Source organism: Procambarus clarkii, chromosome 53 (assembly GCF_040958095.1).
Source record: "Procambarus clarkii isolate CNS0578487 chromosome 53, FALCON_Pclarkii_2.0, whole genome shotgun sequence".
NCBI lineage: Eukaryota > Metazoa > Arthropoda > Malacostraca > Decapoda > Cambaridae > Procambarus > Procambarus clarkii.
Window position 1 is genome coordinate 29,712,846 of NC_091202.1, and position 15,423 is coordinate 29,728,268.

At 39.3% G+C, this 15,423-nt stretch overlaps 1 protein-coding gene across 1 annotated transcript; it reads left to right on the forward strand.

Annotated features, from left to right (window-relative positions):
• Positions 1–243: 243 nt before the first annotated feature.
• LOC138352484 (uncharacterized PE-PGRS family protein PE_PGRS24-like) lies at positions 244–1,377 on the forward strand. The gene is made up of 2 exons (XM_069304981.1): positions 244–437; positions 882–1,377. The coding sequence occupies exons 1-2, from the start codon at positions 244–246 to the stop codon at positions 1,375–1,377; spliced, it is 690 nt and encodes a 229-aa protein (XP_069161082.1).
• Positions 1,378–15,423: the final 14,046 nt, after the last annotated feature.

The window sequence follows — 15,423 nt, forward strand, 5'->3', positions numbered from 1 at the left end:
ACTTCCCTGACTTCCTGTTTCTCTTTCTCTGAAAAAGATGACGAAAGAGATCATACATTTCTCTTGATGCTTTTTAGGGGGACCTTTGCTACGAGGAGGACACATTTCTCTACTAAATGGCATGCTTCGCAGCGCAAAAAAGATTATTTCGTGTGTCTCCAGGCAAGGCAAACAAGACAACGAAGACGTGATCGCTTCTTAGATTCGCTCGTCCGGAAGCTCGGATATTGGGAAGGGACGTTCATGATCTTTGGGGGAAAGTTGGTGGCTCTCCATTTGTTGGCTATTAGTGGTGAGGGTGGTACTGGTGGTGGTGAGGGTGGTACTGGTGGTGGTGCTGGTGGTACTGGTGGTGGTGAGGGTGGTACTGGTGGTGGTGAGGGTGGTACTGGTGGTGGTGCTACCGGTGGTGATAATTGTTTGGGGGAGGTGATATTGTACTACAGAAAGTTATAGTGATACTTGTGGTGCTCGTGGTGATGGTGGTGCTAGTGATGGTGGTGCTAGTGATGGTGGTGCTAGTGATGGTGATATTGCTACTGGTGATGGTGATAATGTGTGTAATGCAGTTTTTATTGATGATTGGCACTATGAAAAACCTCTTCAAAGTGTGACATTCTCCTGTCTATGCAACAAAAATTCAAATTTTTCTAAATATAAATTAACTAATGTTTACATGCTCTGGGTTGACTAAAATGTTTACAGTTATGCAAGGCGTATTCAGGTGATTCAATTACAATGACTTGAAAATTGTTTACAATACAGCAAAGAGGTGAAAGAAACAGATTGCGAGGAAAACAACGAAGAGACACATTGATAAAGTAACAACCCAAGAAAGCACTGACCATCACCGGTTGAATAGGTCACCATTTTGTTTATAGGCCTAGTGATCCGGATGCCCCGTTTGGTTCTATGAAGGACTGGTTTAGGCGTCTCTTCCAACACGTGATTCGAACACGATTCATTCATGCATGCGAAGGGGGTGTGGATAAACTTGCTTCTGGGGTGGGTGATGCTGCTTCTGGGGTGGGTGATGATGCTGCTTCTGGGGTGGGTGATGATGCTGCTTCTGGGGTGGGTGATGATGCTGCTTCTGGGGTGGGTGATGATGCTGCTTCTGGGGTGGGTGATGATGCTGCTTCTGGGGTGGGTGATGATGCTGCTTCTGGGGTGGGTGGTGATGCTGCTTCTGGGGTGGGTGATGATGCTGCTTCTGGGGTGGGTGATGATGCTGCTTCTGGGGTGGGTGATGATGCTGTTACTAGTTTTGCATTGGATGTTGCTATTGGTGTTGCCACAAATAGTTCTGGAGTAGTGTTGCTGATGACTATGCTACTAAGGATGTTGGGTGATGGTGCTACTAAGGATGTTGGGTGATGGTGCTACTTGTGTTACTGGTGATGTGGCCGCAAATTGTGTATTTAATATGCCATCGGTAGTTTAAGCGATGTTGATATGGATGTGGCTGCTGATGTTACTGTCGGAGTGTCCACCCCATTTTTAGGTGATGTGGACAGCTCTTTGTGATTGTGGTGACTCCCCATGTTGTAGCCTTCCCTCCCTCTCCGTTGTGATGCTAACACCTTTTCGATGGTGTTAACACACACACCCTTTTCCCCCCTACACCTTCTCCCTTCCATCTCACCCCTCTCTCTTTCTCTCTCTCTCTCTCTCTCTCTCTTCTCGTCTCGCTCCAACAGCTGCAGGGTGCTGTGGGGCGTGCCAGCGCTGCCCTATGTTAACTGATGTTATTTCTCTTGTTGGTCGGCAGTCCACCTCTACTGGTGCGTTAGGTTTGGGTGGTATTCTTTACGGCTGACCTGGCTAGCTGCTGGTACTGTTCCCGTGTGATTCTTTTTATTTTGCCGATGGGAATGTGTTTCCCAGTGGTCATTTTATTTCAAGGACGACATGTGTGTGTGTGTGTGTGTGTGTGTGTGTGTGTGTGTGTGTGTGTGTGTGTGTGTGTGTGTGTGTGTGTGTGAGTGTGTGTGTGTGTGTGTGTGTGTGTGTGCGGAGACATTCGCGCTCACGCGCGCGTAAACACGGCGAGGAAAAGAGAGAAGCCACAAATGGGAGTGTGGTGGGCAGCAGAATTTTTTTTAAACAGAATCAAAGATGTGAGAAACAGTGTTAATATGTCTTTAATGAGCATTGGAAGCTGTGTCTGGGGAAATGTGCATTGTAACCAGTGACTGAGAGACGTGAATTGAAGCCTACAATGAGAGACGATGTGTATTGGAGACTGTGATGAGAAACTTCTGTTGGGGGATTAGGATGAGAAATCCCTGCTCGGGCCTAAAATGAGATACATTTGTAGGAACTTGAGATGGGAGACGTTTCTTGCTGACTGAGATGAGCGACCTCCGTTGAGGCTTGACGGAATAGTATAGACAAATGAGATTGCATTCCAGCGAAACTGGAATATCAAACAAGAAAGTTCAAGCGACGTTCTAGAGAGAGAGCAAACGAGTTTTGAACATCAGACGGTAGCTGAGCGTAGCACTCTGAAAGAAAGCATTATGAACCCGAGCGAGAGCAAGCGTGATGAGGCAGAGTGCACAGTATGAGAAAGAGAGAGGAAATGTGATGAGTAAGATGTGCTAGATAAAACGTGAGAAAGATTTTCTCAATTCGTAAGGTATATATCTTGAGGGTGTGAGTGATGGAACTCCAGATTCACTAGCCTGGTGACAGGTGTGAGGGAGTGAAGGGTTACGTGAAAATGAAGGGAAGTTTTGAAGGAGGAATTTTGTACCATTTTTAATGGTACAAATGCACACAAAGGGATGAGGTAGCTCAAGCTATTCTCACCCCGCCCAGTACAACGTGTTCATATATATATATATATATATATATATATATATATATATATATATATATTTTACAGTGGGTACTATGTTATATAATTAGCATTAAGTGCTCTTTGTACTATCTGATTATATATATAAATATAAATATGCAGAATAACCACATGTGAAAAATAGAAAATGCTTAACACGTTTTCGGCTAATTCGCCTTCATCAGAGCAAAGTAGAATCACATTGATTCTACTTTGCTCTGATGAAGGCGAATTAGACGAAAACGCGTTAAGCATTTACTATTTTTCACATGTGGTTATTCTGCTTACATGGATCAGAATTTTTGTGATCATTATTGCATATATATAAATATAAATATATATATATATATATATATATATATATATATATATATATATATATATATATATATATATATATATATATATATATATATATATAAATATATTGTACGTGAGGTACATTGTGTCATATTTGCAGTTTAGTCCTGATTATTACCATTGAACACATTTCATTTTGGCTAACGTTTCATTGAAACTTTTGGAACAATTTCATTAATGTGACCAATGAATTAGAAGAAATAATTATAGAATTCTCGATAGTTAATAAATTTCCCTTTTCAAATGTGCCGGAAATTTAGGATCCACTTTTCGATAATGGCAAAACGAGAATTATAAGCCATAACAGGAAGGGAATGAGGGTAGGGGAGATGAAGAACGAGAAAGAACGGGGGGCGGCGGAGGAGAAACAGGAGGTTGTGACGGTGGTGAGATATGAGTGGATATATGAGTGTTTGATACGCGAGAGAAAAGGGAGTGAAGGGTAGATAGGGAATGGAGAGTGTTAGGTGGGGCTTAGACATGGTAGGTGTGAGGCAAGAGACTGTGTTAATCATACCAAAAAAACACATTAAACAACAATAACTAAAAAATTCTAACGAGAACTGAAAGCATTGAAGTAAATAGTCTCATGTAGCCCATTTAATTCCATTGAAAAGCACAGTGCCTCAGGCAAAGTTTCATTTGTAGGTAATAATAGGGCTCATTCTTTTCACCGAGAGGCATATTCTACTGCTCGGTGTAAATACACGGAGAGTTTGTTTTCATCCACGTTGAAGACTAAGGTAAACTTAGTGGTTGGTCAGTAGGGCATTGTCAGCACCTTCCTCTCGTTTACAGCCTTTAAGATTAACGACATGCGAGGTTAAGCATTTATTTATTCGACTTTATAAGCACCAGCGTAATGTCAAAAGATGCTTCGCTCTCTCATGGCAGTGTTAATGAATTAGAGAGCTAAATGTTTTAATTATTATATGATCTTTATTATTAATATATAATACTAAAAAATGCATGTCATTTTTTTATTTGGCCATTTTATCTTAATACTCTTTCTGTTATATATCTATAAAGTAGAAAACATGTTTCTCTGTCCACAATCCATTCGGACTCCATTGATCCGAGAAACTGCATAGTATCTTTGAGGTTCCAGCTCCTGAGCTCTGACCTCGGAAAGATCTATTTCAATATACTACCATGGCTAGGTTCCAATCATTTCTTGAAATTAGTTTCATTCCCTTCTTGAGATCCCATAGTACCTATTGAAATACTTCACAGTTAATACAAATTATAAAAAATCTGTCGAACCACTTGGGCTGGACGGTAGAGCAACGGTCTTGCGTTATACAGACCGGCGTTCAATCCCTGACCATCAAAGTGGTTGGACACCATTCCTTCCCCCCGTCCCATCCCAAATCCTTATTTTGATCCCTTCCCAGTGCTATATAGTCATAAGGGTATGGTGCTTTCCCACAGGTAGTAGTAGTAGTGGCCCCCATTTAATCTGAAAAAAAGTTATTGGTTCTATGGTGCCTATCTTTACTAATAATTACTTAGGGTCAATATTAATAGGAAGATTCGTAGTTTTTGTAATTTTGTTTACAGTCTCTAATAATACAATTAAAATTTTCCATTTCCCACATAAAGTAAAATCCTTCACAGGCCCGCCGATCAAAGCCACCTCTACCGACCCCTCTAGCAAAACCCCCTCCCCCTCGACCCCACTAAAAAAGGCCACCACTACCCTATAAAAAGTTCCACCATCGGGTGCCATTGCCATAACAACGGCATCTCCCTCGGCACTAACAGCCTATCACCTGCAACCTTCCGCGCCAGGGGAACCTCGCACCAATCAATTATTTCCACAACAATAACAGCAACAAGCTGAATTCCACACTGAGCCGGTTGCTGAACCCCCTTGCACTCTCGTCCTCTGACCCGACGCAAACTTTCCGTTTTTCAACATGACATCAAACCACCCGGAACCCCCCGTACCCAGTCTTACGGAACCCCAACTATCCTGAAACCTTAAACAGTCTTGCGAAATCCCAATTACCGTCAACCCTTAACCGGCCATACCATATCCCAACCACCCAGAACCCTTTATCAATCTTACCAAACCTAAAACCCCAAATATATTTTCATTTTATATACGATCATCTTGTGTCAACTTGTTTTAATCCTGGAAAAAAATAACTAAGATTCTCAGGATACCTCGATAATTCGGAAGGAAATCACTTTAACGCACCCAGGTCGTATGTTCGATTCCCCTGCATTGATCTAATTGATATTTTCTTATCTAAATGCGGCTGCATTCACTATAACTTATCAAATTTGATTGGAAATTAGATTAGAGGGATTTATATTCATAAGGACTTATACCAATGGTTACAACTATGTCTTGACTGGAACATGTGGTCAGTAGTGTAAATTAACCTTATATTTTAGTCAAACAACAAAAATATACTTAAATATATTTGTTACATTTGTAAATATATAAATATATAACATTGAAATAATTTTTGTATTAGAGTTGCTGATATAATTTTGTATTATAGTTGTTGATTCAGATACGGATCATTACACTACTGAGTGCAATTGACTGAAGCAAATGCTGAGTGGAAGCTTCAAACTAAATGTGTTTTGAATCAATACTTTGCCTACACCTCGTGAATTCACTCGTAATGAGGAGATACAATTGATGGCAGCCTTTTGGTTAATCAATAACACTAAACCAAGTTTTTCTTGGTTCACGTCAGAATTGAGAAGATGATAAATTAGCCAGTGCTAGTTAAGCTTGCCACTGGTTTTAAATAATAGACAATTTGCACATGACACAACTGATTATGTCCGAATTTTTTCCCGAATAGTGCCTTGTTGCGTTCTCAGTTCGAATCATGTCTAAATAAAGGCTCTACCTACGTACTGCAAATCCAAGTAACTGCCAAGAGAATCAAAACACATAACCCGATCTAGGCCACACTCTACACCAAATTCTAAGATAAATAATAACTTTAATTTACATTAAAGAACATGTCTCTTTCGAATAATCGCTATAATATTGACGAATGCGTCTTTGTGTTCGTCCGGAGCTTGAAACACCATAGTCGAAATCGTGATGGAATCATATAAAGGTATTCTTTATGCCAAAATAGGGATGGGAGCCTTGAATTGACGAACATCTGGGCCATGTTCATAAGAACAGGTAGAAACAGACAGCATGTTTGCCAAGTATATAAATGGAATTAATACTGCTCCGAAACGCGTTGACTCGTTCAGTCACCTCTCAATAAAGTTCCATATCTCACTATCGTTATATTTTCGCATTCTAATTTTCCTGCTTTATTAATTGCATTCACGTCTGCCAACCTGTCAGCGTAACTTGGTGCTGTGCTCAGGCGTGCCAGCCTGTCGGACATTTTAATCTTTGCACGGAAGGGAAGGGAAGATATTGCAAGGTGGTAGGAGTGGGCGACGGTCTGCTTGAACGGAGAAGCCTCTGCAGACATATATACTTGAGATGCATAATCTTCAGCTCTTGGACGTCGCCTGTTCAACAGTATTTAACTACTGTTAATTATTTTGAACCCCGTGAGTTTGATTGTATATTCTTCTGAATTCGTGTATGTAAATTTGTTGCTTAGTGCATTCCGCTCTTGCTCACAATGAGGAAGTTTCTCCTGGCATATCTAGCGTTTAATTCAATGTTCAGTGGTCGTGTGAAATCCCTTCGTTCGGTTCATTCTTTTGTGAATCTTTATTCTTCACGTGCGACACCTCGCTCCTTGTCCTGGCTCTTCCCTTTGTACCCCCCTTGTCCTGGGGATCCCTACTGGGAATATTTGTCCTGATTCCAGCCCTTGTAACCTCTTATCAACATAGGATGTGAGATGTATTTGTTGTGATATTAATCTGCTTGGCAAGTCTTTTTGCTTTGTTCTGTAATAGTCATTAGTGGTTATTATTTGTGTCAGAATTAAAAAAATTAACACTTGTTAGCTTTCAGTATTTCAAAATGGTTAATCTTTCACATATGACGTGTCAAAATCGTTCGATTTGGGTGTACCATAATGGTTAGTAATTACACGTTAATTTACTATAAGTATTTTATTTATCGTTTGTTGCAGATGTTAATGATTCTTTTCTGGTTATTTATAATAATATTTAACTTATAATTTATTATGAAAGTCTCTTGATATTCTGCCGTTCATCCAGGTTTGTTCCAGTGATTGTCAGGTATAGCTAGCAATTTCATTCTGTTCTCCCCCATGGTTGATAGTTAATCTAAAAATTAAACGTCAATTCTGAATCCAGAAATTGTTTACCAGTTTTGAGGGAGGGGAAACTTTCCCCATCAAAATATGAACCAGACCTTTATTGCAAGAAAATTAGGGATTATTCCATGATTGTAACAGTATTTGTAGCTATTTAATTTATGTATATCTTATGTCTACAAAGGAGAATATACGTTTGTCAAAGTTTGGAGATAAAAGGTTTGGGGGGTTAGCTTCACCAAACTCTGAGGGGGTGACTTGTGGAGGTCATGGCTATTGCAGGGGAGGAGAGTAGTAAGCCCCATTTGCCACTTATAAGGGGAATCGGCTTCTATGAATACAGTGGAGGTTAAATAGTGGCAACCATGAGTCAATAGAGTTTACTCATATGTTTATACTTTTCACACATATTTTTCATAAATTCATTTACTGGCATAGAAACAGATATTTTATTGCAAACTAGCATTCTTATAACTTCTAACACTTAAATGACGAACCTCTTGACACACTGGTGGCCGCCAAATGTAGAACTTAGAAAATTAGGATATTCGTATAGAAAGTTCTTAAGAATGGCTAAGGCAGAATGGTTCAACAGATGAATATTAAGATGGAGACTTACACGTATGCCCACCTGAACGATTAAGAACTCGTAAAGATAAACCGATACACGTGCATACACATAAACGGATGAACGAAAGAGCAGTGAAACAGACGATTGACTAAAATGCAAATGAACGGATGGGTGTAGGTATAGATGAACAGATGAACGTACGAATATATGAAAGGGCGAATTAACATAAAGAAGAACGGATGGATCTACATTAAGTTAGTTCATTGACCAGCATACGGGAAGCATTGAGTTAGACAGTTGACACGGGTTGCTTTCTCTGTGTGTGTGTGTGTGTGTGTGTGTGTGTGTGTGTGTGTGTGTGTGTGTGTGTGTGTGTGTGTGTGTGTGTGTGTGTGTGTGTGAGTGTGTTAAAAAGAAATATATGTAGTAGACTTAACAGAGGACAAATAAATCGGTTAGAAAGGCGGGCTCCAAGAGCTAATAGCTCGACTCTGTTGATACAAATAATAAATACAGGCGAGTACATTGATAAACATACAGGTGAGTACACTAGCCAACATACAGGTGAGTGCATTGACAAACATACAATATAGGAGAATTGCCAACATAAAGGAGACATAATGTGCCAACATGCAAATTGAAAATAAAACAAAAAAAAAACATGCAAATGGGAGAACTGATATATGTTATTGAAACCAACAAAATACGAAGATAACTGGCCAAAAAATGCTATATTTATGCCATGCCTAAAATAAAATAACAGAAGCATGTTAGGCAACTGATAATTAATTTAGCATAATGACTGACGTGTCCGTTATATATCGTGCAAATGAGTATATCAAATTTGTTAATGAAGCATCTAATGTAAGTTTATTTCCTTTTCAAATTTGCATCATTCTATATTAATTTGCTGGAAATTGATATATATATATATATATATATATATATATATATATATATATATATATATATATATATATATATATATATATATATATATATATATATGCAACAATGATAAAAAAAACACTGATCCAAGTATGCAGAATAACCACATATGAAAAATAGAAAATGCTTAACGCGTTTTCGGCTAATTCGCCTTCATCAGAGCAAAGTAGAATATTCATTTTCTATTTTTCATATGTGGTTATTCTGCATATATATATATATATATATATATATATATATATATATATATATATATATATATATATATATATATATATATATATATATACTGGAAGTTGCGATAGTGAGAGTCACAGAACCTTTAATATAAAGAAACCAGAGTGTTGGGAGGTATGATAGAATACACGTTACAAATGCCCAAGAGATACGAAGTAGAATAAAGGGAAGAAACTGAATATCTTAGTTGATGGGGGACTGAAGTTGACTAGTAAAAAAAAAGTATTTGATGTGGTGAAGCTCCCTTATTTTTTAGTTTTATTTTTTTATATTAATTTGGAATCCTTAGGAATTTCTTAGGAAGCCGGTCACAATATTATCCAGCAAACAGGTGTTTCCGGGCAGCGTCAAGAACACACAATTATCGGGCTGGAGGCTTAATTATGTCTGTCACTTGTCTATGAATTGGTGATTGCAATTCCACAGGGGGAATTGCAAGCCTGCTCCCAACAGGGGAGCAGGCGTGTGTTTTTCTCCATTTAGGAGCGAGGTGTGATTTCTCTCCTTATCTCTGTCTCTGTCTCTCTGTCTGTCTCTGTCTCTATGTCTCTCTTTCTCTCTCTCTCTTACACTTTCCCTCTTTCTCTCTGCCCCCTTTCATTTTCTCTTTTCTTGGCAAGTTAAACCACAATCATTGAAAAAAATAAGGAAAACTGCAGGGCCATTTTCCTCCCAACTAAATTCATTTACATGTTACCAGGTTATTTGTTTCCTCAGCCAACAAAGCTGTTTTCATACCATTATTTACCCAGGTTCTTTCTGACTCTAAACTTCTACCTTGTCATCGATTTTTTACTCCAATACCACCACCACAAGCTAATCGTCTTTCTAGAGAATGTAATTTATTCTCTCTTCTTAGATAAAATTTAAATTTTGTGATTAACTTCATCATCCTTCAATGTTTATTCTATAACTCAGTGAGAAAAACATAACAGCGTTCTCAAAATTAATCCTAACTCGGCCTCAAGGCGGTTTAATTTGGTGTTTAGCTGAAGGCCCATCATCTCCAGTACGGTAATTAAGATCTCAAAAAGACACGCTTGGGCCAAGCTGCCCCCAATTGTTCATAGTAATTGCTCTATGGTTCGTGCCCAACACGGTCGGGTGGGAGTCGGAATTATTGAAAAGGAGCGCCACTATAACTGGTGGCAAGAAAACCACGATGAATAATCTCAAGTATCAAATAACCAAAGAAAGCAAACATGAAATATTTTCGAAATTTTGATAATGATATATGCATCTCTCCTGCGATCTAAAAGTTATACAATCAGACAATGTTAAAGAGTTCACTATCGTCGAGGAAATCTACTGAATGGTTTTGGACAGCAAAACATTTTCTTCACATTTTCTTGACTAGAATTTGGCGTCTTAAAATGTACAGTTGTTGCTCAGTGTTATAGATGTGTTCACTCTTCTTTATATCTTGACCTTCTGACATGATCCATCCCAGTTACTTTAGTTATCCTTCTATTTTATTATATTCTTTAATTGAGTTTTGTAGACTATTACAGTATACAAACATATTCCCGGAGATTATTTCTTCCGTGATACACTGAAAGAATCTGGTTTATCCGTTCAAGACATTGATAGGTCTACTGAGGATCCTTATCTCATTAAAATTGCCAAGACGCCCACAAAAAATGACATAGAACTGTAGTACATGTGCTTGTATAGTGGGATATGTGAATTATAAAGAACAACCAGTATCAACCTACCCTGGTTTTGCGCTTTGGAGAGGCCACTCCAAACCGACAACCAGAGAGCAACTCTATAGTCTCCTGAGACTGCTGGATGCCTACTAGACTATAGAGTGAGGATGCATATATAGCGCCCTGGATGACAGAGTTTGACAACGACGGCTCCTGATAATGTATTAAGGACAAATACTCGTATGATTAGCTTTAAGAAGTTGAAGACTCAATTTCCTACTTTTTTCTAATTTCGTACGCGTTGTGTGTATAGTTCAAGATGATCATATTTGTGACCATCTTGTTTTAGCAGTGTATTTGTATTGTACGTCAACAATTTGTTTTTCTTAAGTACATTAGAATAATTCTGAGTCAACAGCTTTCTGCTCCTGACCGATGCCGTCCAGAATTTTACAAACGTTTTTTCTTCCTTAAGCATTATAAGATTTTTTCAATCTATCCTATGCCTAACCTAACCTATCCATCTATTTTCTTCAGTTTTAATCAGTGTAATTATCCTTCCCTTTGATTTAAAATGTAGTCAATATCTGGCTCGATCCACCCTCAACCAATTTTGAAACCCCCACCCCCCTCCCATTATTCCATTCCATTTCTCTCCTGATCCCATTCCGTCCCATCGCTAGTCCTTACCCAGCACTCCCCTTTCCTAGGACTCCACCTAGGAATCACTTGCACCATCACTTGCTCCACCCAGCTTCCCTAACTGAGCTCACCATCCTCAACATCATCACACGTATTCATCAGTTCTCCCGTGGTTCTAAAAATGATTTGCAGAAGAATGACACGTGATTAAGGTCTCTCCACTTTTTCCCATCTTCTCCTCTTTCCTTCCCTTTCCCCTGAATCTCCCCTCTCTCTCTCACTCCCTCTCTCATCGATGTCCCCTCCGTTCCTTCGACATCTCAATTCCCCTTACGGCATGCATCCCATAGAGTCCATAGTGCTCTGTTTACATGGTACTCCGTCTGAAGAAGATGAAAATATGTTTACTAGAGTTGTGGTGATACTCCTAAGATGGATAGAGATGGATGGAGTTGGATGGTGTTGATGCAAGCAGGAAGGATGCTGGTAATGTTAATAGAGATGGAGGGGGGGGGGACGAAGCACCTGAAGGAGGAGATAATATAAGATAGTGCAAGAGCTGATAGATAAGCTGAAAGACAGGTTAAGTATGACATTTAACTTTGCGAGAAAATAATTCGATGCGTAACCTATTATCCCATTTTAGAGACTATGTGTAATAACTTATAATATATGCAAAAAGGCCCGTTTCCAAAGAATTAACGAGTCTAATAATTTGTGAGTTATAACTGAGTTACTGCTCTCTCCATCTCCTTGTCTATAATCAATGATCCGACGGTCCTAGTTCCCCGAAACCTTATATAACACTATTAGACAGATTCAATTTCTTAATTGATGATAACATCAATGCTAAGTCATCTGTTCCCAAACGGCCCCAAAATTGGGATCGTCATTTTACCTGGAAATGGCGGGAGCATCATGTCACTCAAGACGGAAATGAGATACGGAGCAGCTTCCCCTGCCACATGTCGTTTTCTTCCACGACATCCTCTCAATTTTACCTGTTAATGAGGAGATCGATGACTATATTTGGCCATTTCCACGAATTTTCGAGTCAGCTCTGGTTCATTTTGCGTGCTTTCTGCAAATGACTTTTTCCTAATCAATTTGAAAGCGGAAAATGACATATTCGAAAGTTTGCACACTTTTTTTTGCAGTAACGTTTTCAAACAAATTATATGAGGAACGGAAAGTTAAGTCCGATAAGAAGTTAGGGAGACTGTTAAAACGAGGTTCACTGATGTATTTAAGTAAATCTGATTGTTTTTTTTCTTCTGATTATTTATCTGATTGCGTGGTTTATTTTATTTATTCAGGGTTTGCACATATTCTTGGTTTATTTTTATACTTTGTTTCCCCTACTTGCTGGGTTGATCTGAGTGCTGGGAGGATCTGAGTGCTGGGAGGATCTGAGTGCTGGGAGGATCTGAGTGCTGGGAGGATCTGAGTGCTGGAAGGATCTGAGTGCTGGGAGGATCTGAGTGCTGAGACAGTCAGAGACGCTAGTTAGTCATCTGGTGAATTCAACTATGAGCAAAGTGCTACTGATCTCTAGGACAAGATACAAAGTCTCTGTGGTTTTACTCAACTTCTCTACATCTGACTGCCAGCATGTGTGAGTGAAGTCATGTGTGCGGTCGGCTAGACGACCTTTTCCCCTCAGAAAATAAATCGTATTTAGACGTTAAAATCCCCAACCAGACAGAATATGATGTACATAGTGGCTCAAAAAAGGTTCTCGTTTTGTATGCGAGGGGCATCGTTAAGGTAAGGTTAGGTCTGGGGCCTTTAGTAGACCATTTTCTGTCCATTGTGGCCACTCGAGACGACGGTCTGAAGGAAGACACACACACAGCCTGTTCTGTCTATACTGTTCTCATGTTGGACTCAATGGAACAATGTTCTTCGTGGCCCTGTTTGCACAGTTCATTAAGCAAAGAGCTGCTTTGAACGACTTGTTGGTTCATCTCCGTCTCAGCTTGGGGACCAGAGTCGTTCATGTCACATGCAGTGTCTTGATATCCTACTCAAAGCTCGTCTGAACCACACTATTTAAAAGACTTTATCATCGTATCTCACAATTTACTCTTATTTTTAATCGATCCTTCTTTGCGTATTTTCTTATCTCACATAAGCTGTTACTTTTTCGCTGATTTCATTAATCCTCTACAGTTCTTCACTTTCCTATCTCATCATTGCTCTTTTCCCTACACCTCTTTACGTGTCGGTATTTCACCCCCTCCTTCCTCCCTAAATCACAGCTTCGAGTTTCCTCTCGCTCGCGCTCCGCCTGCTATGCATATTTATTTAAGTTGTTCGTCCCAGCAAGCGAGGCAGTGATATTCCTTTGCTCAAGAATTCTAGCATCATCCCGAGAGCTCCAGAGACCCTCCTCTTCCGGCCAAGATGGAGTCAAGCCATCAAAGATGATGTAGTCCTCAGGACTGAGGCACTAAGTGTCTCCCAAACTAACTCAAGTTCTCTCTCTCTCTCTCACTCTCTCTCTCTCTCTCTCTCTCTCTCTCTCTCTCTCTCTCACTCTCTCTCTCTCTTTCTCTCTCTCTCTCACTCTCCTTGTCCTGGAGGAGACGGGATAAATTACAAACAAGGTTCGGTTCGGCAACATACAGGCAGGGCACATGAACAAGTCATACGGGTCAGGAAGGGTCAAACCTCCATACATTATCCCACACATTCCTCCCCTCACTGCCCTTGTCGGGGTCTTGTGATGCTCTCAACATTCTCAATGGTGTTAATATTTAACACAGCGAGAATTGGGTCTGCTCCTGGAGGCACCTGAGCGACTTTTGTCTCACCTACCAGACATTGAGCCAAGTTTCTGAGTGTTTGCTTCCTTTTTTTGGACTCTCGTTCCGTTGTTTAAATTGTTTAATCTCTCTGAAAGCATTTCAGGCATAACATATTTTATTATTTATATAGCATTATTAATGAAACCAGCTACAGACATATGTAGGTCATGATGAATTTATAATGGTGATTTATTGGTTCGATTTATGTTCTAGGTGGCCTATAAATTACTTCCTAAGCATATATATATATAGGGACACTCAAATCTTGGAAAATAAAAAAACCGTTAGATAAAATTTGTTATATTGAATGAGAAATCCAGTTTATCACGTGATTTATTTTCTTCATGTATACACGAAGCCAAAAAAACAATCTAGTTTTCCACTGTTATCTGACTTTGTCATCTGTATCTCATTCATGTTCAGTGAAATTGGTTTTCTGTTTTTTCATGTTACTTAATTCTTACCACGACAATTACTCTTCTACATTCCTACCACCAAATTATGTACTCTGCTGTTTCTTGTGAAGATGTCGATTTTAATTTTTTACTGTCTTCTGTGTAATTGGGTGAACATTTCAAAGAATGAGGTCTATCCTGAGGAAGGCCAATATTTTGTTGGGGTTTCAGAGTTCTGAAACATAATTATCATATTATGAACATTTTTTTTATTTTTTTTTATTTTGTGAAGATCCTTGTTTTCGACTTTGTTGACCACACCTCACTAGTGAAGTTTTTGTTAATTTTTTTCCAAAATCAATTTCAATTCATGTTTGTGTACACTACTACCCCTTCTTCACACACTCTGGCTCTTCCATCCCCTATTTGCTGCTGATCGTAATCCATATTTTTCCTCGTCCACTCTAGGGGCTCATGAAGAGAAAGATATATATAGAGAGAAAGAGAGAGAGAGAGTGTTTGTGTGACATAGATTTAAACAGGGGCAAAGATAGAGACTAACAAAATACAAATCATTTAAGGAGTGATATGGTATTCTTTAATGACCACGAAGAACTATCTGCTGAGATTAGGAAACAAGTCATCGAAGAATTAACTGTTGGGCCCTTGTCTGCCCTGCCCACACTGCGGCTTTGCCAGTACAACATTGAGTGGTCCCCTTTCTCTTAGAAGAACTGTCC